The sequence below is a fragment of the Columba livia genome, chromosome 6 (genome assembly GCF_036013475.1).
Source record: "Columba livia isolate bColLiv1 breed racing homer chromosome 6, bColLiv1.pat.W.v2, whole genome shotgun sequence".
In the NCBI taxonomy this organism is placed as follows: Eukaryota; Metazoa; Chordata; class Aves; order Columbiformes; family Columbidae; genus Columba; species Columba livia.
Window position 1 is genome coordinate 11233303 of NC_088607.1, and position 25554 is coordinate 11258856.

Here is a 25554-nt window from a genome sequence, read left to right on the forward strand (position 1 = left end):
TTCCACTTAAATATGAGAAGAAACTTCTCAGTGAGGGTGACAGAACACACAATGTTAGAGATTGGAAAGGACCTCAAAAGCTCATCCAATCCAATCCCCACACCAGAGCTGAAACACCTTGGTGAGGTCACACAGGAAGGTGTCCAGGGGGGTCTGAATGTCTCCAGAGTAGGAGACTCCACAACCCCCCTGGGCAGCCTGGTCCAGGCTCTGCCACCCTCACTGAGAAGAAGTTTCTTCTCATATATAAGTGGAACCTCCTGTGTTCCAGTTTGTACCCATTGCCCCTTGTCCTGTCATTGGCTGTCACCGAGAAGAGCCTGGATCCATCCTCCTGACACTCACCCTTTGGATATTGACAAACATTAACGAGCTCACCCCTGAACCGCCTCCAAACACAACACGCCCCGCACGCCCCGCACACAACGCCCTCACGCGCTCCCCGCGCGCCTGCGCGCTCCCGCGGCCTCGCGAGGCTGCACGGGCAAATCCCCCCGCCCCGCTGAGCCCCGCACGTGACCCGAAGGCCGCGTGATCTGGCTGAGGCGCTCGGCCAACCAGCGCCGCGCGCCGGAAGCACGTGACCGGACGGGGTTGGGAGGGGGCTCTCGCGAGCGCCGGCGCGCGCTCGGCCTTTGCCCCGCCCCCGCTCCCGGTCTGCGGCGAAGGAGACGGAACCGCCGCGGCCCGACGGGATCCAGAGCGGCGCCGTTCGCCCGCCCCCGGCCGGCACGGGCCCCGCACGCCCGCCGAGGTGAGAGCCGGCGGCTGCTCGCCGCCCTCCTGGCTCGCGCTCCGCCGCCCGGCGGCCTCGTCCGGCTGCGCTTTGGCGTAGCCTGGATCTAGGCCTCGGCTTAGGCCTGAGCCTGGGCCTGTCCGCCGGGCCCGGGCCGCCTGCCGAGCCGTTCCGCCGCACCCCGAGCCGCCCGGCTCGGGCCGACAGGTGACGGGTGGCCCAGGGATGGGCTCGCCGGCCCTGATGCCGGGCGGTTGGGTCCCAGGAGGATTTCGGTGAAGGAGACCGCGGCTTGGGGCAGCCGGAGGGACAAAGCTGCAGTGCGCGGTAGTTCTGTACAGACGTGGGTGATTCCGAGGGCGCCTCAAGGCTGTGCAGCCTGTGTGCTGTAAGTGATGCGTTTTCCCAGCGCACACAGGCGCATGTCTAGGCTTTCTGTTTAATAAATTGCTTGGGGGTAGTTGTACAGTACAACACTAAGGTAAGTGGCTATCTGTAGTCAAATAGTGAGTTACTGAAAGTTAGTGAGTTGTGTTTTTAATACTTCAGTAATAGCTTTTCGTGTTATTTATTAATCAATTCCACTTTACGTGCTCCACAGGAGCTGATTAAAAAGCAGCAAGGCTGTTGGTTTTATCTTCTGTGTGTGAATGTTTCTTGCAGATGTCAGAAGACCTTGCTAAGCAGTTAGCTAGCTACAAAGCTCAGCTTCAGCAGGTTGAGGCTGCCTTATCTGGAAATGCAGAAAATGAAGATTTACTAAAACTGAAGAAAGACTTACAGGTGAGAACTTGAGGGCATGAGCAGTTGAAACTTTAGGGTGTTTTGCAAGTGTTTCAGCTTTCCTGAATGTTTGCATTGCAGCAAAAATATATGCTTTGTGGTTTATTACTTTCTTTTTGCGTATTTTGATACAGTTATGGTAGGGATGGTTTGCAAAAATGCAAAATGTGGCCTATTTTAAACTTGTAGATTAGTGAAAAAGATGTACTAATTTATATAGCAAACTCATCTGCTAAAAACTTAGCCAGAGTGATGAAAGATATGCCAGTGCTGTCTTGACTGTCTCTTTTATTGTTTTTTTTTAAAGCATTTTTCAGAAAACAATTATTTTTTTGTTGGTTTTACTGTGCTGAAGCCTGACGATTTGGCTTAACATTATACTTTTCTGCTTATTTTTGAGTTCTCAAATAATTTGATCCAGAATCTGTTTGTTCATTACTTGGATTTGCAATGATAAAAGCTTTAGAGTGTAGTTCAATATTCCTTGTACGTCTAAGCCTTGATGGTGTTAAGGTTTTTCTATAAGAAAGGAACAGAGTCGTATTCTTCATTTACCATCTGTGTTTTTTTTTTAAACATTTGAGAACATACCGCATTCTTAAGAGCTAAAAGTAATTTCTGGTCCTTCAGGTATTGTTTGGTGACAGGAAGACCACCAGCCCAATTTTAAGCTGATAAGTGGTCTCTTAGATTTTTGAGCATATAAAGACACATTGGCATATAAATACGAAACCAGCAGTACTGTTAAAATTTATCATGAGAGTGCAAGATGCTGCTTCACTTCTGTTGTGGATTGCTTTAGCTTCTGGATCTAAAAATATATCAAACTACCCAGAGTTAGTAACCACTGTTTGTATGGAAATAACAGCGATAAAAATGATGCTTCAACCAAAGTGCGAGTAGTGCCTCAAATCAGTGATCTTTAGAATTCCTTTTAAATTACAAAGGCTTTGTGCCCACAAGGCACTTTATAGATCATCTTAATGTCCTTTGTTGTACACTGTTAAAAGCATGTGTATATTTTTATATTTTTAAAATGCACAGCAAAACCCATATGGGATGATATTTCCGATACCAACACGACCTCGGCTTTGATATGCAGAGATCATTGATGTGAAAGGACAACTTGCAAACTTTTTAATAAAAGCTTTCTGCACAGAATGGGGAAGATCTTTACACTTTCGTCCCCAAAAGGTTTGCTATCCATATGTTCCACCTTGAAAATGACATAATGTTTTGCAGACTTAATATATGCCAACCTAATGATTGTAAAATTGGGTTCAATGCTTCAGTGTCCCAACTAAATAGCTTTTTCTCTGTTCAAAGAGATTGTTACTATGTAATTGAAACATTTTTTCTATCAGAAATAGTGATGCACTAGTGCATTTGGTATACTTAGTTTATTCCTGAGTAAAAGGTTAAATAAGTATTAGAAGTCTTTCTAAATATGTAGCTTTTCCCTTTTTGTTTCACTGAAGTGCTTTTAGGATGGTGTCCATGCACCCAAGGACCCAACTTACCTTTGCATCAAGTAGAACTGATGGCAGCTGTCATCTTCTGTAATTGGAGATTATATCTGTGGGTGTTGTGTTCTGGAGTGCAGAGCTTTGTCTGGCTTTGTAAAGACCAGTTGGTCAGGAAAAGCCTTGGCAAGCTCTAACTAGTATTCTCTGCGGGTCACACCTTTGGGTCACGGGATGTGGCGGCAGGCCATGCTGTTCAGCCCATGTGGCTGTACTGAGCTGCTGTAGCAGTCTAACACATGCTCACAAATTTTATTTGAACGAGTTATTCCGTTAAAGACTTTAGAACTGTCCCATGGGTTGCAATAAAATTACTGTTCCTATTCTGCATGATTAGCACTATGATATGTAGATATCAGATAAAGATGTTTACCAAAAGTTTGCTATTTATAGCCTGGTATATATGTGGCTTTTATAAAATTCAAAGAATCCTTGTTAGAAACTCTTCACATTTGAGTTCTACAATGAGCCATCTATGGATGTGGCAGGAACAAGTCAACAGTTTCGTATTACTGGTAGTCAACATAGCTGAAACAGACTTTCAGGTTGCTTGTGCCTGATGCGTTGTGTTTGACCTGCTGAGATAAGATACCTTTTCCAAACTTTGATGCCTCTTGGGTTTTCAGAATAGAGCTGTCTATGTGTTGAGGAATAGTTTGGGGTTTTGCATCCGGGAGGGGAAAATTAGGCTAATGCTAGATGTTCTGCAGAACGCTTTCAAATTGGGTAACTCGATCAAAATCTGTTCTAGTTCAGCTGTAGTTTTACAGAAAATGGAGATTTAAGTAGTAGAAGTAATTGTAAGGATGTTTCAGTGCTTACAGTTGCTACTGATTGTGCTTACAGTTGCACTTATTAACTAGTAGCTCCTCTAAAACAAAGAACAGAACTTTTGTTAGGAAGGTGGTGGAAATTCAGACATTAGCAGCTGCAACAGAGGCATAATGTTCGGCCATACATGCCAGTTGTATAGTTTATCAGATAGAAATGCACATCAGCTTGTTTTATTAACATTTTATTTGGCAGTTGCTGAGGATCGTGTAGGTTCTTGAGGAATGAAGAAGAGCTGCTTTACTGCTTTGTCCCAAACTAGTCTTTGTGTGCCCACAGCTGAACTGGGGTGTGAAACCGTGAGGAAGGTTCAGGCTTTGCTGAGCATCAACTGAACATTGCTTATCTGTAGCTTTACCTTAATTTTAATAGTTCCTGTTAGTTAGGAGAGTGGCAATAGTTCATGGTGAGATACTCAAATAACTGGAGAGTTTTTCTTTTTAAGGACTGCAGAGTTTCTTTCCCTTATATAGAAAGTTTAAATGGGATTTTAGGTGCTGACTCCTCTTTAACAGTAGTGAAAAACAGTGGTCTTGATTGCACAGAATAAAAATGTAACATTGGCAGGAAGCTGGGGAGGGGCTTTTGCATGTTCCTGTCTGTGAATGAATAGTATTTAAAGGAACTGGAAAAAAATTGTGATTCTATTTGTCTTGTATTAGCAAGGGAGTGCCTGACCAGAAATCTTAAGATCAGTGAATTCAGAGGAAAATACACACTTATATCAAAATGACTTAAAGAAATACGTTTCTTTATTATGCACCTGAGTGCCTTCTGTAAATGAGAGGGCTTGGCAGAGTGGCAGTCTTGGAAGGAACTCTTCCACACTGGCTCTGGGTGCTTCACATATTTTTGAGTAAACTGAAAAATGTTTAATCACTTAGAAATGCTGCAATTATACTGGTAGTTGTTGTGTGGTTTAGACATTACGATATATAATGTAGCCAGTCCCAAATGGGAAGGGATGGGAATAAACTGCCCGGCTAGAGAGAGAATAGAAGCGTTATGTCCCTTCATGTTTTGTCTTCAGAGCACTGTCCTGCTGAACACTTGTTCTGACACGTGTGTTGTGATTATTTTTTTTATTATATTTTTTTTGTTTTTGTTAATAAGCAACATCCCATGCAGCCACGTGTACAGTCACTGTTGATGTTTTTTGTCTTCTTATTGGAGGCTGGCTGTGTCTTTGTGGTTATGGATAAATTAATCTAGAAAGGAATGCTGTGAAAATAATAGGCGGCTACTTGAAATTTTGAGGAGGGCATGGGTAACTTTACTACAATGCAGTGAGGACCATACATATTTCTGTCTGCTTTGGCAATGAATGAGTTTAGTTAAATGATCAAAAAACCAAACCAAAGTTGGTCCACTTTACATCAGCTATGAATTTAATATTGTAACTTCAAAAAAAAAAACCAAACCAGTAAGCTTGGGGTAAAAATATGTATGGTGAGAGAGTCTGAAAAATTATTCTTTGTGGGTTTTTTGTCTTTTATAGGAAGTCATAGAATTAACCAAAGATCTCCTTTCAACACAACCTTCGGAAACTCTTGCAAGTTCTGACAGTTCTGCTTCTGCTCTGCCCAGTCACTCCTGGAAGGTTGGGGACAGGTGTATGGCAATATGGAGTGAGGATGGACAGTAAGTGTAGAAAACTTCTCTAACAGTTACATGAAATAGTTCAATGGTAAGAGACTTTCATTCAGTTTGAACTGCCTCTAGGGTGACTAAAAGCAAAAAGAAATTAAGAAATAAATATGATATTAGGTATTCTGGTACAGGCTTTATTAAAGGTCAGTATTTTAGAAAAAACAGAGAGATGTGGAGTCACTTTCCAGAAATGCCCTGTTTGTCACTAGCCTTATAAAAGTAGGGTAGCTTTGGTAAATTACCATTTGCTAATGTAATACATGGCAGACTATCATGAATTGACCTGTCAGAACAGCCTTTCCTAAAGGTATCAGGATGTATAATTCATAATTTGTCATTGCATTCATATATATGTAATTGATGGCTATCAAGAAAAATCCTTGCTGTATTTCCGTTTGTGCCTCTAACTGGCAATTATTTTTTATATTGTAAGTGCTGGTTTTTGGCTATGAAGTTACTAGCTGTATAAGGTAAATACAGAATTAATCAACTTTTTGGTTTTAATCTCCATTACATTAGCCTGTGAAGTTCTGGGAACGCAAGCAGATCATTCTGACTTCATAATCTTTGAAATAAACATTCTAAAATTACTGTCCATACTGCAAAAATGTCTAACTGTTGCAACTTTTAAAAAATTACTATTTATGCAGGACTAATATCCCAATCATTCTCACTTAGAGAGAAGCTCTATTCAACAAATGTGGTTTTATTAACAATGTAGTAACCACACAGAGATTTTGGTGCAGCTATTAATGTCCTAGGTAGAAAATAAACCTAAATGTGAACAATTTTTCTGTCGCAGATTATTAATAAGTAAAATACTGTTGTGTAAGAACTTAAAAATTGAATTTTACTGTATTAGGTCACCATTGGTTCATTCTTCGTGCTCTGATCGCTGAGTTAGAGAACCAGAGCTTGGGGAAGAGTGTGCCAGAGTGTCCACTCAAGTGGATCTTATTGGAATTAAATGTATTCCCTTTTTTTAAATCCTTTACTTCCTCTGCAACGTTTCTAAAGTGAGCAGTGTTTCATGAAGAGCTAGCCAGAGATGAATACCTTTTACCTCATGCAGTTTGGGTTTCCCTGTACTTTCATCTAGCTGAACTCAAGATTTTGTCGGCCCACTAGAATAGCAAAAGAAATTAATTTAGTGAATGTGAACTGGATTATTGTCTATGAAACAACTCATTTTGGTCAGTTCGACCAAAGTGTTTCTTACACATAAATATGAAATTGACTGATTTCTGCTAAAATTTCAGAATTGCTATTTTAAATCAATAAGAAAACTGAATTTTGAAGAGAGAATATTTTGAAAGCTTCAGGGTGTTTTTTTTTGTTTGTTTTTCATATGGAGAAAAACGGAACTAAAGCTTTGCTCTTGTGAACTAACGTCTTTCAAAACTACTCAGTGAATTCCCTGACAGCTGTGTGCTGTGAATGCCGTGTTCTATGGGGTTTGTTTGTTTGTTTGTTGCTTTGTTTGTTCGTTTGCTTTTCCAATCCCATGACCTGCCAGAACTAGAACCAAATCAGGATATCTAATTAGATTGGCCCCAGCATTAATCATTAGTCCTGATAACTGTGAGGCCTTTGCTTCTTGATGCTAACGGTCAAATACAGCAGCTTCCAGTCTCTGTACTTGTTCCTCTTTGACCTTAAGAAAATAATCTCTTGGTTTGATTTGTGTGTTGATCCTGAAAATGAAGGCTGATATTTGCAAATTTTTGACTTGATGCCATTAGCTGGCTGACAGTGTAGGATGTTGAAAGGCTGAGTATTAAAGCTTTACTCACATGCTTACAGCCATGATATCTTTACAGGTGTTATGAAGCTGAGATTGAAGAAATAGATGAGGAGAATGGAACAGCTGCAATCACATTTGCTGGGTATGGCAACGCTGAAGTGACACCTCTGTTCAACCTCAAGCCTGTGGAGGAGGGAAGAAAAGCAAAAGAGGACAGTGGCAACAAACCTATGTCCAAGTAAGCAACACACAGGCATAAGTCTGAAAAAGCTGCTTTGTGGTTTTTCTGGGTTTTTGTTTGTTTTTCCTCCCACAGCTATAAAAATTTGTTAATGAAATAGAATGTATCTTTTTTTTTTTTTAATTTTATATCTCTTTAATATCTTCATGTGTGCTTGAAAAAGGATCTTAAATCAATCTAGCATATAATGTTTGGTAGATTATTGTGGCCGATATCACGTGTGTTATGTATGCTGGCAAGATAACATGATAGACTTTGTTTTACTCAGATTATGCTATCTCAAGGTATAAAGTATGTAAGCAGTAGATGAAAAAATATGCGTACTCTTTCCTTGAGAGCAGAGAGCCTGCAAGTTTCAGCCCAGATTGAGTGCAGGCTGTTCTCAGAGCTGTGGTTTGGCTAACAACAGGAACAGGTATATTCAGTAGCACAAAGGGCCTCTGCCCCCTCCCTGTGTTGGGACAGCTGTGTTGACCCCATTGCAGGGCAGGTGTGCTGTACACACTATCCTGCTGTGTCTAACACAGGAAGGTATTTTTAAGGGCTGAAACCATTTTTTTTGGAGTGGGGAAAAAAGGCGATATGATTTTAGTTCATTATGGGCAAGGTTCCCAGAGGGATTTCTCTGAGGGGCACTGCATAGATCAACTCCTTGAACTTCCTTATCTTTACTAAAGTAACTCATCTTTGTTCTTTTCCTCACATTCCTGTCCAATACTTGGTAGCATGAGAGTCCTGCAGACCTCCAGAAAAGTTTGGGCTTTTCACTTGAACGGGCTATTCAAATTTTCCAAACCCTAGATGTTTCTAAAACGTAGAAGTGCTGATAGGTACCTTTTATGTTTCAGAAGCGAATTGCTGGCGGTCCCATGGGTTGCTGTGTTTGGCATGGTCTCAGTCAGGTGGTGGTTGCTGTTATTACACCCATATATTTAAAAGTAATATAATGCTTATGCATGGAAAAACTTTATTTTTTTATTCTTAGAAGTGGAGGATATTTACAAGCTTTGTTTAGTCATTTACTCACGGAAAACTATTGTGCTTGTCTGTCTTAGAGGGGTTTTAGTTTCTTACAGGAAAAGGCACAAACATAAAATGTCTTTTTCTTCTTCCCTCCAGAAAAGAGATGATAGCCCAGCAACGAGAGTATAAAAAGAAGAAAGCTTTGAAAAAAGCTCAGAGAATTAAAGAACTTGAACAGGAAAGAGAGGACCAGAAAGTCAAGTGGCAACAGTTTAACAACAGAGCCTATTCTAAAAACAAAAAAGGCCAGGTTGGTTTGACTTCTGTCAGTATGGGAGTAACAAGGAGGTGTACAATTCTGTGCAGTACTTTGGGAGAGAGGAGGAAGTGGTTTTAAGGGGGGTTCATTGGGATTCTGAAGTGTGCGATGTGGTATTTTGTACAGGTGAAAGGCCTGGTTTTGTGCTCATCTTTAGAGGCTGAGCGTGTGCTCAGCTCACTGTTAGTTGCCAGGTGGTGTTTGTTGGACCTCAGAACCTTTGGGCCTGTCTGATCCTCCAAGCCTGACTTCTTGCTGTGTTTATGACCTGTCAGACACAGCGCTAAGCAATTGCCCTGGAATGGCAATAATAGTGCAAAAAAAGGTAGCAAGGACACTTTAAAGCCTTATTTCATTTTTATCATGGCTTGACCAAGAGCTGCTGGACAGTGTGGGAAACTTCAGGCTTCCTTATGAACAATTATTAGATATCATCTTATGAAGAAGGTGAATTTTATTATTGGCCTGACCCAAAGTTCTGAGTACTGCAGTCACATCCAGTACTTGGGTACCTGGAAGTTCCCAGCTCTGTTGTCTCACTTGCTGGTAACATGAGCTGGCCCTTAGAAAGTGCACCTGTCGGTAAGAAGGTGAGCGTATTGAAACACTTAAAATGGTAACAATTGCTTGGTTTTTTTTAAGAGCCAGTTAGTAATTATTCAGAAATGGTGTTTTCTGTTTTATTTACAGGTCAAGAGGAGTATTTTTGCTTCCCCCGAGAGCGTAACTGGCAAAGTTGGAGTTGGAACATGTGGAATTGCAGACAAACCTATGACACAGTATCAAGATACCTCTAAATATAATGTCAGGCATTTGATGCCTCAGTAACAGAGGAAAAAGGTGGAGCTTCATCTCTGCAGGGCTTTACACTTATCTTTTTATCATTATATTTTTCTAAAAGTAAATTATTTGTTGGCACATAGCGAGTAGTCCATTTTGTCACCATCACTTTGGCTTCAGCTGATATGAGCCTTAAATCTCCAGCTATTGATTTGACCCCCCCCAATCATTAAACTTTTTGTAGTTGCATTCAAATACATTCTGCAGGTAAAGGCTTTCATGAGCTGCTGTTACCTGTCCCTCTGAAAGCAGTGGTTATCTGCACCTTTGATGTCTGGAATTTTCCATTCATACTAGTAGTGGAAGTTTGGTTTTTTTCCTTAAGAAAAATGGTGGTAGTATAAAAATGGCACCTTAACAGCCCCTCTTGTTTCTGTAGTCCCAGTGCGAAGCTCAGCGTTCCAGAGCTGCTGCAGCTCAGAGAGGGCACTAGACTCCATCACAGCTTATACGTCACGTGGAGTTGCTGAGAAGTTCTAAATTCCTCCCTTACAAATCCACTGTACAGCAGTTAATGGGGGCAGAGCATGGCCAGCAGGATCTTTACTACTAATGAGGATTCATGTGCTAGAAACAATAAATCTGGCTTTAATTGAAGTCTGAATTCCCTGTGTTAGAAGTTAAGCAGAGGAGATGCTGTTTTGTGTTGGTTTGCCTTTTTTTAATACTCATTGAAATTTAATAGGAGGTTATTCAAATGTAACCAGAAAACCATAGGACACGCTATTTTGACTCGTTTCAAAGTAGAGAACTGTATTTAAAAATACCCACCCCTCCCCAAGAACAGAAGTGGTTTGGACAGAAGCCATCATCTCCCCTCTTGCAGATGTTGCAGGTTTGATGGTACAGAGCTGGAGCGCACAGAACAGCTTGTGTCTGGGCCACCCCCCTCCCCTCACACACAACTGCAGCTCAGCGGGTACAAACGCTGAGATCCTGCTTAGTTGTGCGTCACTCCAGGTTTGCCTGAAGTTTCTGTCCTTAAATAAGTGACTGGCTCTAGTGTTATTGTCACTTCAGCCGTATTACAGTGCTGCTGAGCCCCTTCAAGTTTATTCAGGAAAGAATGTGTAAAAGCTCTTGCTTTCTTGTATTTTATATGTGATCTGTTTTCCTCTGTTACTTGTCTCTCACGGTAGTGGTGCCATCTCTGACCCTGTAACGTGTTTAAAGAAGTTAATGGGTAGCCCTGTATACAATGTAGATATTATTTTTGTAAAATCTAGGGCTGAGTTAATGGACAAGAGTACATCAGCTATTTCCCCCATTAAAGGGTGTTTCTTGTCCGTTAACCCTGACCATTATTTCCCTGTATATTATGTTAATGTAGCTCATTCTGTAATTTGTTAACTAGATCAGGTCACGTCAGCAATTGTTGATGCACTGATTGGTGGAAATGTCCATCAGTTATCTGAGTCACAACTCAAGCTAAACTCTACAACTGGTAGTTTAGAATCCATACATAGAAAAAGGTTCTCCCTATAATGGGAGAAGATGATTTTTATGAATACAAAGTGTGTTAATTTCAGTTTTGTATGTTTTAACTTTTATTAAATAAAGTGTTTAAAATCTGCTGGATACATTTGACCAAGTTATGAAAAAGTAGTCATGCTGGGGGGCCAGTAAATGATTAGGAAGGTGGTAAATATAGAATCTGCTGGATGGAATGTAGTTCATGAAAGTGAATCAAGTCACTGCAAGATGAAGTGGATTTTGCGTAATTCCTCATCTTCACTGGTAGCAGGGACATTACATTTCCTTTTGCATAGAAAAGCTCTTAAGAATAAAATAATCTGACTCCATGGCTCTTTGAGAGGGAATTTGTACTAGAGCCTGCACCCTACAGCAACAACTCTGAGCAGTGACATTAAATAGGTGACAGTCTTGCAACAGTGACAGGGTGGGGCAGGTCACCTGGTCTCGCTGTGACGCAGAGATCCTGTCTCCCTTTCACTATCCAAAAGAAACATCTTCAAGTTTTCAGGAAGCCATGTGAGCTTTTCTTAACTCCACCTGTCTTTTCAAAAAGAAAACAGAGACTTCTCCCACAGCTGGCATGCACTGCATGTGCTCAGCTTTTGATGTAATAAATACAATAAATGGTCCATCACAGGGCTATTTGTTCACTAGTCCTGAAGAGGACTAAAGGTGCAGTGAGTCAGTGGAACACAATGGGCACATCAGCCTCCCTTATGATAACAGACAGTCCAGCCCAAGATAAAACTCGTGGGTCTCATGGACTTTGTCATTTTTGCTGAGCTTTTCCCAAAAAACTCAGCAAAACTGGTAACTTCTGTTTACTTACCGTTACCTCTTATAACCGGGGTTGCCTAATGAACTTAGCTGAGCTAACTCTGCTGTTGGGCACTGCAAAGAAATACTGAAAGTTTTGATACATATTTTTCTTAGATGCCTTACCTGGAATAGATGGTAACCCAGTAACAACAGAACATTTTGAAGACGACTTGAACTTCTGTTCTGTTGAGTTCTGGGCCTCTCACAGGCAGAATAAGTACAGTTACTGATCTGCTAACAAACAACCTGATGAATCAACAACTTCACTGACATGTCAGAACTCTGGCCTGGAGCTGAAGGCTCTGCTATACAGACCACTCACATGATTTCCTATTGCAAAGCTATTACCTTTCTGCGCTGAACTCACCTCGCAACGGTTCTCTGCTCTGTACAGAACTGCAAAGCTTTCCCATGGTGGATGCTGACAAAAGATGTCTTGCTGTCACCTAGACTGGAAGGTGTAACTTCCTAAAGAGAAGTAAGTTCTCTGTGAGTAATAACAGTGATGCTCAGTTTTAAACCCGACATTTTTAACAGCCCTACGGAACAAGTATTCCCTAAGGTGGTGAGTACTGTTTTGTACAGTTGTCCACCAGTCCAGGACAGGAAAGAGCCTTTTTATTTCCCCATCAAGCCTTTCAGGAGGAGATCAAAACCAATTCATTGTTTTTTGAGACAAGTATTTTTGAAAAGGGGTCAGATGGCAGGAATTCCCCAGCCTGGGCTAAACCGAGCCCTAGCTGCAGCACTGGTAGCCCAGGTGAAGCTATGAACTAGGTCTGTGCGCATTCTGACCAGCAACACAACGTTACAGCTACCATAAAAACCCTTTAAATTCTTCAACACTGCAACATCCCTCAAGATCAAAATGAATCCTTGCTGGAACACAGCCCTGCTGCAACGTTCAGGACCGCAATGAGGCTTAGCAGACAACTCTTCAGTTTTAGTCATAGCAGCACCCCAAACAGAAACCCTAAATACTACTAATTTCGTACCACAGCCGCAGTACCAATACCCATAGAATTTTCATCTCTGCTTCTGCCTAATAATTAAAGATCATTCCTCCTCTCAGAAGGAAATGAGCAGGGAAGCAGGAGGTCAGTGCTGTGCATTATCCCCAATTAAACAACCTGCCTTTCTATAACAGATTGCTCCAAAGGAAAACAGTGTGCATACAGACAACCACTCTCATCTCTCATTCGTCCTCCCAAACATCACTTAGATCTATTGGCCAATTTCAAGCAAATTTGACAGCAAATGAGTATTTTCTAAGTATTTGGTGCAGACTGGTGAACAGAGAGGAAGAGGGATGCGCTCCTTCTCCCTGAGGGTCCCCAGGACAATTCTGACTGAATTGCAGATGTAGAGGAGTTTCAGTCACTATCAGGTCACAGGATTTATCACTCACTAGAGAACCTGTATACAGGACAAAGCCCCAGGAAAAAACAATTAGACTTTACTCTGTTATTTATAGACTTTTCATTATCATCACCTCCCCAACCTCAGAACAAAGTCCTGGGTTTTACCACTATCTTCTAGGAGGGGACCCCAGTTTCTCTCTCCGAGGACGCATGCCTGGTGTCAGAAAATACAAACCAGCCAAACTTATGATCCTAAGGGAAAAACAAACAAACAAAAAGACTCCATTTAGTGCACAAGACTGAAGCCAAATGTTTCACCCATTTCAGCAGGGCAACACAGAATACAGATTACATACAGTGAGCAGCAAGTAAAAGAGAACAAAGAGCAGAAAAGCAGGAGGCTGGAGCTCACAGGCCAGAAACAGATGGTAGCAAACAAACAAACAGAAAACACAAGGCAAAACCTGGCAAACGACAGGTTTGTGTGGTTAACCCCATTCCTATTGACCTACAGATTTCCTGAGACAGACGGATTCGAGACCACCTTCGTCACTGACGTGTCTCTAATGGAACGGACATTAAAATGACCTTCAAGTGACAACTCGCCACAGGATAACCATGACAAATGCTGCCAGATAGTCATCTCCAGCTCGTCTGCAGACGCGAGATGACACTGTGTAATACACTTGTGTCAAAAGAAGGAAAATGCTGGATGGTGGTTTTAATGGGTTTGTCTGTAGCAAAAGGCCCTGCTGGGGATCTCATTTCAGGGGGAGGACTTGATGGAATGAGCTTAGGAGGGAGCCGCTTGCACGTGTGTGTAGCGGGTGGGCAAGTGGCCTAGGGAAAGCACATCCAATTCTGTTTTTACAGGAAAAGCAGCAGTATTCTTGTAAAATTAAGCAGATAATAGATTTAGGGCTTCTCTTACCCTACAAACACAAAAATAAAGCAGAAAAACAATAGCACCCATAAAGCAAACCATAAAAACCCTCACACTATTTTGCAAAGATGAAAGGAAAACATGATTCCGTACCAAATTACCATGTGGTGAGAGAAGTGTTGTTCTGGATGAAACTACAGTTAATATGGTGGGCAGACACCTCCGAACACAGAGAAGACTCGAGTGAAGTGTTTCATTTTCCTCTCTACTTGCAAAGGAGCAAAATGAGGCCTTGGAAGCAGCACAAATCCCACACCATTGTGGATTAAAATACATCAGAGTTGGGAACCCACACAGGGTGTCTTTATCTTTTGGGGTGAATGAATTATATACATATATATATATTTTTTTTTAAAGGCAGAGTTTAGACAGAACAGAAAGTTTCTGTGAGTACTTTTCTGGGGAAAAATTAGTAAAGTGACTTGCTGTACTGGATCTCTTACAGTTCAGCAGTGTGAGGGACCATCTCAGCTTCCAAAGGGTAAGAGACACCTGACCCTCAAGGGTTTGGATCTGCACCTTCGGATACTCATTCTGTTTTACATGATTTCAGGGTGGCCAGTAGAAATTTTGGTGATACTTCGAAAATTGACGTGATCTTAAGCAGATCTGGCACACAGGACTACTCTGGCTTGCCACAACAGGGAGATTCATACATTTTTAAGCAGAAGGAACTATTATGATCATCTAACTGATGACCTCTATAACCATACGAATTGGCCTGTACAATCATCTAAAAGTAACTTATAGCAACTTCTCTGAGCCAATTAGTCATCTTGACTGTGTCAGCACAACACATCAGACCAACAAACAGCAAAGTGAGGAGCGTGACAGACTGCATGAGCCGCAACAACACAGAAAAAGCCAGAGTCCCCGGTGCAGTAACAAAGCGGTGCAGAGCAACCTCAAAAAGCCAGAAATAGGTGTTTCCATCACGTAAGAAACTCTCCAAGCCCCAGCTGAAGTCTGCTAAGCCCTGCCAAAAGAATCCTCCAGCAGAGCAAACAACCTCTTGTCTGCAGCTGTTATCATAAACGCTCTTAATTTTGTTTTCTCCCTGGTCCTCTCGCTGTCCGCACCGGTGCTGCCAGCTGAACGGTGAGGCAGGGGCAGCTGATGGAACCTCACCTCCTGTACATCGTCCCCATTGTATTTGCACTTGATACCCAGACCCCTTCAAGGCCACAACACTAGAAAAGGTAGGAGATGCCAAACTGGCTCTGGAGCATCCAAGCAAACATTTCAGATACGTTTATTCCAACCACAGAGATGTCACTGTTTTACCTCAACCAGGAGAGCAAAGCCATTCCCCACCCCTTGAACTTCAGGATTTCTCAGCTGTGGTATTTCTTTCACAAGTGGCCATTTAAAACAAACAGGAATAACAGGAAGGAGGACATGCTGGGACAGCTACAGAAAAAGGGTTGTAAGTAAGTGAATCCCACTGGTATTCAGCCGCTCAGCACCAGGGCTGCCAGTGGTCAACACTTACGAGAATAACAATGAATAAATAAATGAGGCCTTGCTAGAGCTGAAGTTTCCCACTTCTCACCACTCAGATGACTGTCCCAAACCTTGTGTCATTCAGAGATTATATGGACCCCAAATATCAATCCAAGCAGCATTTCTTCTTTGAAAACCCTTGGGTTCCATCCGCTAACCTAGAGCTCAACACAGTCCATGGCAGAGTCCCAGTCGGCCAGGTCAGCCCCGAAGGAAGCAGAACAGATGTACAGAGCCACCGGATTACACACACGCAAGGGAAAACAGATTTCACAACAGCAACCTGATCCAGATTTAGTAAGCAAATTAATTTTAAAAACCCAAACCACACAGAAATCACTCATTACAGCCATGGAAAGATTATAGTGTGTTATGCCTCTCACAGGGGATGACACATTTTGGAGGGAAGTGGGGGAAACATCAGAATATTTAAACACAGGCAACTTATCATAATGCAAAACTCTACAGCAGACTCACTCAGGATCTTCCCACTGCAGGATCGAAGGGCACAAGGAGAACAGAAGGTTGGCTAAACTGATACGAAGGAGCAAGATGGAAGAACACAACTCATTTCAGATACAGAAATGTTTAATGGCGTTAAAGTGCTACTTTAATGGGGACCATATGCTAACATTTAAACACAATTCCACTGCACTGCTAAATATAGTTGTCTTTATTTTTTTTTATTTTATTTTACCTCTTTTTGCCCAACCCTACGTAAAACAATAAAATAAAATCTAAAGAACTGAAATTAACAACCCATTCAAATCAGCAATAAGTTATGAATTTTATAAAGCATTTTTTTTCCTCTTTTTTTCTTAGTAATGAGGGGTAGTTAAATTACTTAAGGATATACAACGTTTCAAACAATGCCATAGGTGAGGACTCTATTAAGGTTCTTAAAACTTGGAAAACAAAATAATCCTGGCCATTAAAAAGACAAAAATAAAAAAAGCAAAGCCCTCAAAGTGCAGGTTAGAATGCTCATCTCCGAGAAAATTAGAAAACATTTGCTATAATAGCTCTTAACAGCACCTGCACAGGTAAGATGGCAAGGCCCTTGGGAACAGGACGTGCAGTCAAAACATTACATTAACATGAGAGACGTGCTGAGCTTAACTAGGTTAACTACTGGACTGGAACTTTGAAAGTCAGCAAAGGGAATGATTCTAAAAAGAAAACCGAAGAAACCCCCACCAAACCTGGCCTCTTCCAGCTAGCACAGCCTTCATCCATTGTGTGCACGGCAAAAAAAGCATCTTTGCATTTCATTGGGTCAAGTGCTGCATCAAAACAGAGATCTTTTCATGGCGTAAATTCATATAAAAGACATCTAAGGTTTCATATGGATAAGCTCTAAAAAGACACATCAGACTCGGGGTGTTTCCCCTCCCAACACATTTACAAATGTTTATCAAAAAATCTCTTCAAATAAAAAGGTCATAGTGGCTCAGTATCTGGGCATGACTTTGGGGCATATCACCTCTCGGATGTGCTGGTTTCTTTCTGTCCTCAGCTGGTCGTGTGCCCGCGTACGAGCACCATCTACCGGGAGATCTGCCGTGGGTGTCACAGCCTGAGGCGTGTGACACAGCCCACGATGTGCTGGTAGATTACAAGCGTGCACCCCGGCTTTAGCCACGCATCAGAGGTACTCGCTTTTTAAATGATGTCCAACAGAAAGCTGAGCTGAATGGTGTTCTCTCCTGAACATCTCTCTTTGCTGCCCCTCTCTCTCTGGGCACCGAATGAGACCTTAATCATTATTGTCGTTGTTATTTCTAGGCTACGTCAGCCTTCTTAGATTTCCTAGTACATTGCGACAGCATTGGATTGTGATAAATTGTAGGACATGGTCCTTTTAGGACCATAAAAGCTCTTCAAAAGGGCCTAAACTAGGTTGTTCAACCTGAATGCAATAGAAGAAATTGTGACATTTCTCAGATCTCACGACAGAAAGAGAGGGATGAGTTTCTAGTATCCTCTTTCAAACAAATAAATTCAAAACAAAGTGTTTCATCGCTAAGGTCTAGATCCAGGTCCCACAGAAACAAATGGATTTCACTGACTTCAAAGGGACTAGGGTTTGGTCTAACTTTTTGCCAGCAGGAATTGGGATTGGTAACACAATCAAATAAACACATGTGGGTTTCTGTGGAGGCTTCCTTTGCCCAAAAAGCTTTATATACATGTGTCTCCAGGACTAGCTGTCAATATGTCATTTCTGAAAGAGGATACTTGCATTTAAGACCCAGTTTGATCACCCCAGTGAAATCATTCGCCCTGCACTGTTGTCTCACTTGGTTCTAGGAAGCAAACGAGAGCTTGACACTGGCGCTGGAGTAACCCTCGTCACTCCCAATACTCTGCAAGCTGCTGTGATCATCAATGTCACTGATGCTGGTTGTGCTGATATTGTCCACTTCTCCATGGGAGAACTCTGTGCTTTCAACGTCCACTTCAATCTCTTCTAAAAAGGAAAACAAAAGAAATGCACACAGGTTAGCACCAGACCCAAACGTCCCTTCAAGCCACCGACCTGCCAGGTCTCCCCCAGTCAGGGATGTAGCTATAGTCTGGCAGGACAGGCTGGGGACATGATTTATACAAAGACCAGATATCAGCTTAGAGTTTTATTGAGGGACTTGGCAAAGGGATTTGACTGCTCCAGCGTGCAGGCCACACTGTCAACGCAGGTAGGACACCCCACACACTGTTGTGTGGGGCTTGTTCCACTGTTTCTTCAGAGCTCTACTACCCCAGTGATGGAAACAAGCAGAAACAGAGAAAAAAGAGGGCAGGAGAGAAAACGGAGCATGAAGTTACCCTGAAATATGCTCCTTGCTTGATATCACGTTGTCAAAGCTGGTACCACTCAGGGCATCACGATGCATTAGCATGGGGATCTGGATTACTCTCTGAGACACTCAGTGGATTTTAAAACATAAATTGTATTTTTCAGAAAGACTCAGGAAGCAGAAATCTAGGTAACCAGACATCTTTGTTCCCATACTATTCAGGATTATTTTTTTTTTAACTACAGACTCCCAGCCAAACTACATAGCATCTTTGGGTCTGTCAATAAATATCAAACCATCTATTGTGCCTAAGTATCTCTCCACAGCAGAGATATTCAAAATAATAAAATTATCTGAACTCAGATAATTTCAGTTAGCCACTCAGATCATTTCTATCCAGTTTTAACTGAGAAGATGAACTCTCTGGGAAGCTTGGGAAAAAAAATATGAGGAGTGTAGAATGACTCCAGGAATTTTAAGAGGCAGTTTGCTTGGTTATACCACGGTACCTTGGTTATACCATGACCCAAATACAGAACGAGAAGCTGGATGCTGCTTTGCAACACTCATTCCAGTCCCACTAATATCTTCTTAGATTTTCCTCCTTGTGTCACCAAAAGATTCAGTAGACCAAAGAACACAACAGATATCTCAACTTTGCCATCAGGTATTTGGCTATCATCTTGTGATCACATTATTTTTCCTAACAAATGCTTCTGCATTTCAGAGAACTTTTCAGAGAAACAGGTCACTTTAAATGCCACAGAAAACAGCTCAAGTTGACATAGCATTGCTTCTTCCAGACTAAATTAGATACTAAACTCTTCATACATATATGGATGTCTGTGTGTATGTGCATGTGTGTGCCTAAATACCAAAGGCCATACGAAGGGGTCAGCTGGGAGACAAGAAATGGATGAATCTCGAGCCGTTGCTTTGCAGAGTCCTGGGGATTCAGTGCTAGTTCAGTGACACCCACCTCGCTCCGAGTCCGAGCGATCCGAGGAAATGGTAGATCCGATGCTGTCCATTCGTATTCGCTCTATCTCCTGAGGACCCTGTAGTTGTTCCAGTCTTCTCTTCAAGAATCTTTGTTCACGTTCCAGGTTCTCAAGCTGGTGTTGGCTTCTCCTCTCAGCCTCTTCAAGTTTCTGCCATGATCAAATAAGAATCAATAATTAGTTTCATCCTTTTCTCCTTCCATCCCACCTCCACTGCCCAGCCACCTGCTTTTTTCACATGTTCCCAGGCCCCCGAAGGATTTAAGCTGCAAAATAGTGCTGAATTGAGCTGAGTTACACTCTCCAAGAACAATGCCACCTCCTCATATATTTTCCACCTCCCAAGTCCTGATAAATCACACACATTAGTATAAAAAGTCTCTGAGGACAGCCTCTCCAGGGGAAGCAAGTTGAATTGTAGCAGTTTGTGGGTCACTTCGCATGAGTTCAGCCACTTGCATTACCAAATCTGTCCATGAAGGGGCCTCAACTCCCTTAACCAAACCAATTCACAGTTTGTTATGATCCACTGTAACATAAAAACATGCTCTGGGAGTTCTGTGTTCCTTGCTGCATGGTTTAGTAGCATTTCTCAGAAACAGTTTTCTATTCATTAAGTGATTTACATAACCTACTACAGATTTCTTTGATCGCAGCTGGGAAATCTACCAGGACGCTGCTCGTTGGTTCCTACGACAAGCACATTGCATAAGGAGGAGTCATTTCAGGCAAACTCTGTGCTTTTGACAGTGCTTTTTCTCCTTCGCCATCCCTCCTCCCTCCCGCTACTCTGACCTGCAACAAAGTGTTTCAGCCTCTTCCAGATACTGACAATGCTGCATTTTCTTTTCATGCTTCACTTTGCCAAAAGTGAATCTAGAAGAGCGCTGGGCTAGCTGGCAGGTTCACACAGGAAACCTCAGCGAGCCAACCCTGTCTCACGCTCTTGTGGTTTGAGCTAATGCTTCAGCAGTGGAAACTCGCTACCACATCAGAAAAAAAGCTCTATTTCCCATCAAAATGCGGCCACTCAACAGTAGGTATGTTTTTCTCTAATGAGATGCAGCTGTCAATGAATGATCACAATATAGAACAAGACCCCTGCTCTCCAAATCAATCATTTCTGCAGTTAATGGAGTTCATTATGAACTCTTCTAATAATGTGCCCTGTAGTGAGATGACAAATGATTAACCAACGGGGCAAGGCTTACTTGCTTTTGCCCTTTTATTTTTTTTAAAGGTGTTAGTCTCCTTCAGCAGCGTTACCTCTAGGCAGCAAGAGTGAGCCACTGAATGGCCCTTCCCAACAGCCCAGACTGAAAGCAGCTGGGAAAAGCAGCTCTTACCTTGATATGTGCTTTGGCTTTGTTGAGCAGCCCAAGCGTGGTGTGCCTGGTGCAGTCTGGTCCTAGCGGTATCAGAACTTTTAAGCGTTCTAGACACAGGCGGAGGTGAGCTCGGCTGCAAGGGGAGAAGAGGAGGATCAGAGCTATGCTTTCAGAAAGGGAATATAATTTTCTTCTCTACTCCCCTTCTACGAGGCAGTTTTCGTATTTCCCACTTTCCATACATCACAAGATTCCCCACAGGTACCAGGATAGGCTGCAACTCAACTATTTACACTGCAAACATCAGTTCACCAATACTTGGATTATTGCTAACCTCTGACAGACACTGTTTATTTTCTTGCTGTCTGAACTGACAAACTGACTCATCTGGATGAACTTTGTGCAGGGGCAAGGCACACAGGCAAATGGTACAAGTATCTCCTGGGTTTCCTCTCTCTCAGCTATTTGCTGTCTCTTTTGCTGAGAAGAGCTCTTGTGAAAGCAGGTTCAAATCTCTGCTACTCCCTGCACACTCGTGCACCGCTGGCTCGGGGACATTTGCTATGAACTGATATAAGTACAGTCTTTTTGCACAAAATTAAGAAGCTCAACGACAAACATGGTCAGCCCAAACCATCCAAACCCATTTCAGATACAGAAGGCACCAGAGGGATGGTAATTCCCAAGAACCACACTCTTACTCCTTTTTGTGCCCAGGTCTGAAATGCTGCTGGGGTGCAGGGTCTGTGGGAACAAGAGAACTCGAGACCTTCCCCTGGGCAGGGTTCTGACCTTGGCTCACGTCTACAGAGACAGGCTCCAGCACGACAGTGCTGCTGAGGATTTGAGCCACTTCTGCAGAATATGGAAACATGTTCTGGGGTAAATAGTTCAGGCAGCAATGGCAAAGCACATCATCCTCGGGCTGCAAAGGAGACTGTTCCCACTGTCTCTTCTTCTGTATCACGTATGCAGGAACGAACAGCAGATTTATGGAAAACTATCAAGTGTGGGTTGCCTTTCTCCCCTCCCTCTCTCTTTCTCAGACATTAATGATGTATGTTCAAACTTGTCATCCCAATCAATAACACAATGACATCAGCTCCACCATTCACAGACAAGAAACACTGGGGCAAAAGAGTCCTGAAAGCCTATCCCAGCCCCTTCTCAGGCACAAAGAAACCGAATCTTAGCCTGATCCACCTCAATGCAGGGAAAGGAGAGGAAAAAAAGAAAAAAAGAGCACGGACAGTTCATTTCCATTTGTTTTTCAAATTCACTATTGCAGTTTGAAAGGGATGGGGGAGAGGAGTCTGTAATCAGGCAATTATGTCAGTGACAAGCAAGGATGATTAAGGGTGGAAGGGTCAGGGGTTTTACTGATGAACTGTCAGTGCAGGGCAGTGTTCACTAGTGGTGCTGTAGCCGTGAGCTCCTCACTGTTTCTATTATAAATCTCCTTACAAAGGGTCCATCACTCTGTCTCAAGAACAGCCACAGGGCTGCATATGACCAGCAAGGGCCCTGAAGAACATGTATTTTTCATTAAATATTAACAACCCAAAGGGTCAGGAAAGGGAAATCATGATCCAAAAATCAAACTGAAAAAACAGTAATCACATCAATCTCATCTTTTACTTGTCAGCTTGCTCTAGGGCAAACCCCACTGTCATTGAACCCATATGGCTGACACAAGGGGATTCTTTCCACCTGGAAGCCTATTTTCAATGTAGAGCTTGATCAACAGGAGCTGTGTCCACTCACTACAGCTGTTTGCCCAACGTCTCATGATGACCTGCTGGGCCAGCAATGAAAAAGTTGTTGCTAGTTCACACCAGCATTATAGTTCATGTCATCCCATGGGAGAATGGACACTGATTTCTTGCAGCTAGAGAAAGAAGGAGGAGAAGGATCTTGTGGTTAAAGATATTCTCAGTTTCGAACCCACTTTTGGCTAAGCCACAGACTTCCTGAATGGCCACAGAGACAAGTCACCACGTCAGCACAGCCACCAAGCTGCAGCATGGAGCAGCACGTGTCTCTTCACAGCACAAGCCACACACTTCACTGACGGGATCAGCCCAAGTTAAAAATGCAGCTTGAGCAGAGCTAAAGATGTGTGCACAGAGCTGGGGGTGAGGAGCAGGACCAGTTCCACCTAACAGGGGATTTGCTACACAGCACCTGCTACAGATAGGGACCACAGACCCCACCTCAGCCCTGCTGAGCAAGGGCAGCTCCCAGCCCATGGTGATAACTGAATTATTTGTGCAAGAGAAAACAAGAAGTTCGTTAAATCATGATCTAAGCAGTGTCAATCACAGCCCACTTCTTAACACAGAGAGACATAGACAATGCATCTACAGCTGGAGCTTTGGGCTGAGTCTTGGCATTGGAGGTTCTACCAGGAACCAGGGAAAATGCTGCACCAGGAACTGTGATTCCTGGAACCAGCCACCAACTTTGGGCAGGAGCGAGCAGTGGCTGGACTGCCTAGATGCTGGTTAAAAGGATGGCACTGATCTGCCATGTCAAAAGCCAAGTGATTTGCAGACCCGATGAGATCAACCGTGTTAAGCATCTGAACACTATATGCAAAATCCAGACACATAATAAAACCCCGAACACTAATACAGTTCCCATTGTGTCCCAGGACCATGGTGGATCTAAGAAGGTTGCTGTGCTCTGCAGGCCCCGACAAGGGCAGGGAGAGAACAAAGCAGCCGGAGTGCCTGTCCCCACAGCGACACTGGAAAAGCTGTCAGAAAGTTACATCTCCATGACTTTGTGGCCTCAGAGGGGTCATTCCCCAAGTCCTGAATTGCCACATTGGCTCTCCAAGTCCAGAAGGTTTCCCCAGGCTCACCCAGATGGTTTTCAGAGAAGCCACTCCTGCCAGCGGCTCTGCTGGCCAGTGGCCAAAGGCGGTGGCCCACAGCATGGCGATGGCCTCTGCTGGCACACCAGGCATCGGGGGGAGGGACATGACACCTGCCTGTGATGGAGGGGGTGAGCACGAGCTGATAAGCTCCCCACAGCACAGGGCTTTACTCAGGCAACCAGCATGCTGCAGGGACAGGTTGCATTGGCTGCGCCAAGGCAAGCTTGGAAAAGGTTTGACCAAAGCAACCACTTTTGCACTGCTGCTGGATTTTCCCCTTGTTTCACATTCAGAGCTGAGCTGCACTGAGTTTTGACGCCACTTCAAATGTAAGTGCATTTATATCTCCAACCACAACATAACCAGGGTAACACAAGAGGCTTTCCATGAGCACTGAGCACCGAGCCAGGCTCGGAGCACAGGGACAGCCAGGCCCTTCAGCCCCAGCAGCCACCTCCTGCTGTTGGGATGGCACTGGTGGAGCTGCCCAGGCCCGGTGCAGCTGTGATAGCAAAGAAAACCAAGCCCACAAACTGTCCTGGTGCATCAGCATGTTTTCCATCGGAGAGATCAAATCAAACAGCTTCCCCAGCCCTCTCCCCTCCACAGTGTTCAATATCTTGCCTTTTTGCTTTTAAAAACTAACCTGGTCATAGTCCCTGACCTCTCTCAACCTCCAACAGCCCTCGAGTGGACCACAATGGGTTCCTAAGCCATGGAGCACAAAGCCAGGACTGGCACACTGATGGGTGCCTTCAGTAAACCCCAGAAATAAAACTCCAGAGCTCAAAAGCATCAGAGCAAACTTAGCTGGTAAGACCATTGCAGAAAGAAAAGCAATCACAACCCTATTCACCTTTCTTATCAAGTCCTGGAGCTGAACGTGGGCAGCTGTAATCCCATGGGTCAGGCCATGATATGTCTTTTCCCCTTTTTTACACGGACCCTGTTGCAAGTGGCTTTGACAGTGCTAAAGGCTCTTGTATTCAATGAAAATACCAGCACTGTGCAGGCTCCAGACAGAGACAGACAGCTTTCCATGTAAACCACTGGATTATGCCAATATTTGACGCATCTGCCAATATCTGGAAAAACAAGTCTAAATGCCCATATTGTTATATAACAGAGAGACAACTTGGGCTTGGTGCAAAAGACTGCTGCCTCTTGCTGCCTTCATCCTGGGGAAGACAGAGGATGACAGAGGAGAATTCCAGTTTCAGCCGAGGCCAAAGCCTTTGCACACTAGCTGCAGGGGAGACGGGAGAAGCCAGAGCCCTTTCTCCTGCCTAAGGGGCCTTGGAAAAAATTAGGCTCTCACAGCAGCATCAGGAGCACATGGTAGATGCTGGATGTGCCGAAAAAGGAATCCATGGCGGACTTGAAAGGAGAGGGTACTCCTTTATCCCAAGAGACCAGCCCAGCGCTCCCCTCCTGCTCAGCTTGATGAGGGGGAAGACTCTTGTTTGAGATTTACATGTGGGGCACCAGGGTGGCCACAAAAGGAGCAAAGCACACAATTGGCTTTGGAAAACCAGAGCCTAACGTGATCTTCTCTGTTACAAAGAGCTGAGGACAACCTTTCATCCTGTTCCACCTGGCAACTCCAGCTTGGACAGAGCCCCTCTGCCACTTCTGCTTCCTCCTCTGTGCAGAAGTCTAGAAGCAATGGATGTGGAGGACAAGCAGAGTGAGGATGCCCTCTCTTTTCTGCCAGGAGCTGCTGTGGGAAAAGGTACATCAGCCCCTAAACAGACAGACCACATCCCCTCCAAGCCTGAGCCCCCAGACCCTGTGTCCTGAGCCTCTCTCGCAGA

The 25554-nt window shown here is 43.4% G+C and overlaps 2 protein-coding genes across 3 annotated transcripts in view; one reads left to right on the forward strand and one right to left on the reverse strand.

Annotated features, from left to right (window-relative positions):
• Positions 1–602: 602 nt before the first annotated feature.
• On the forward strand, positions 603–11208 carry SMNDC1 (survival motor neuron domain containing 1). Its single transcript, XM_065067049.1, has 6 exons — positions 603–754; positions 1400–1519; positions 5372–5514; positions 7344–7505; positions 8628–8781; positions 9481–11208. Exons 2-6 carry the CDS (start codon positions 1400–1402, stop codon positions 9616–9618), a joined length of 717 nt encoding a protein of 238 aa, XP_064923121.1. The 5' UTR covers positions 603–754; the 3' UTR covers positions 9619–11208.
• A 5094-nt stretch (positions 11209–16302) lies between these two features.
• Positions 16303–25554, reverse strand: part of MXI1 (MAX interactor 1, dimerization protein) — a 56248-nt gene continuing 46996 nt past the window's right edge. For both annotated transcript variants that reach the window (XM_065067050.1, XM_065067051.1), the window contains exons 4-6: positions 20878–20992; positions 19510–19681; positions 16303–18202 (exon numbers count right to left, since the gene is read on the reverse strand). In XM_065067050.1, coding sequence (XP_064923122.1) covers positions 18039–18202; positions 19510–19681; positions 20878–20992 — 451 coding nt within the window. In that variant the 3' untranslated portion in view covers positions 16303–18038. The remainder of the gene's footprint in view (positions 18203–19509; positions 19682–20877; positions 20993–25554) is intronic.

What these genes read in the sequence shown, in the direction of transcription:
- SMNDC1 (XM_065067049.1), top strand. Translation starts at nt 1,400, where the DNA reads ATGTCAGAAGACCTTGCTAAGCAGTTAGCTAGCTACAAAGCTCAGCTT. An exon ending in AACTGAAGAAAGACTTACAG is followed by an intron (nt 1,520 to 5,371) that starts GTGAGAACTTGA and finishes TGTCTTTTATAG; the next exon opens with GAAGTCATAGAATTAACCAA. An exon ending in CTAAAAACAAAAAAGGCCAG is followed by an intron (nt 8,782 to 9,480) that starts GTTGGTTTGACT and finishes TTTTATTTACAG; the next exon opens with GTCAAGAGGAGTATTTTTGC.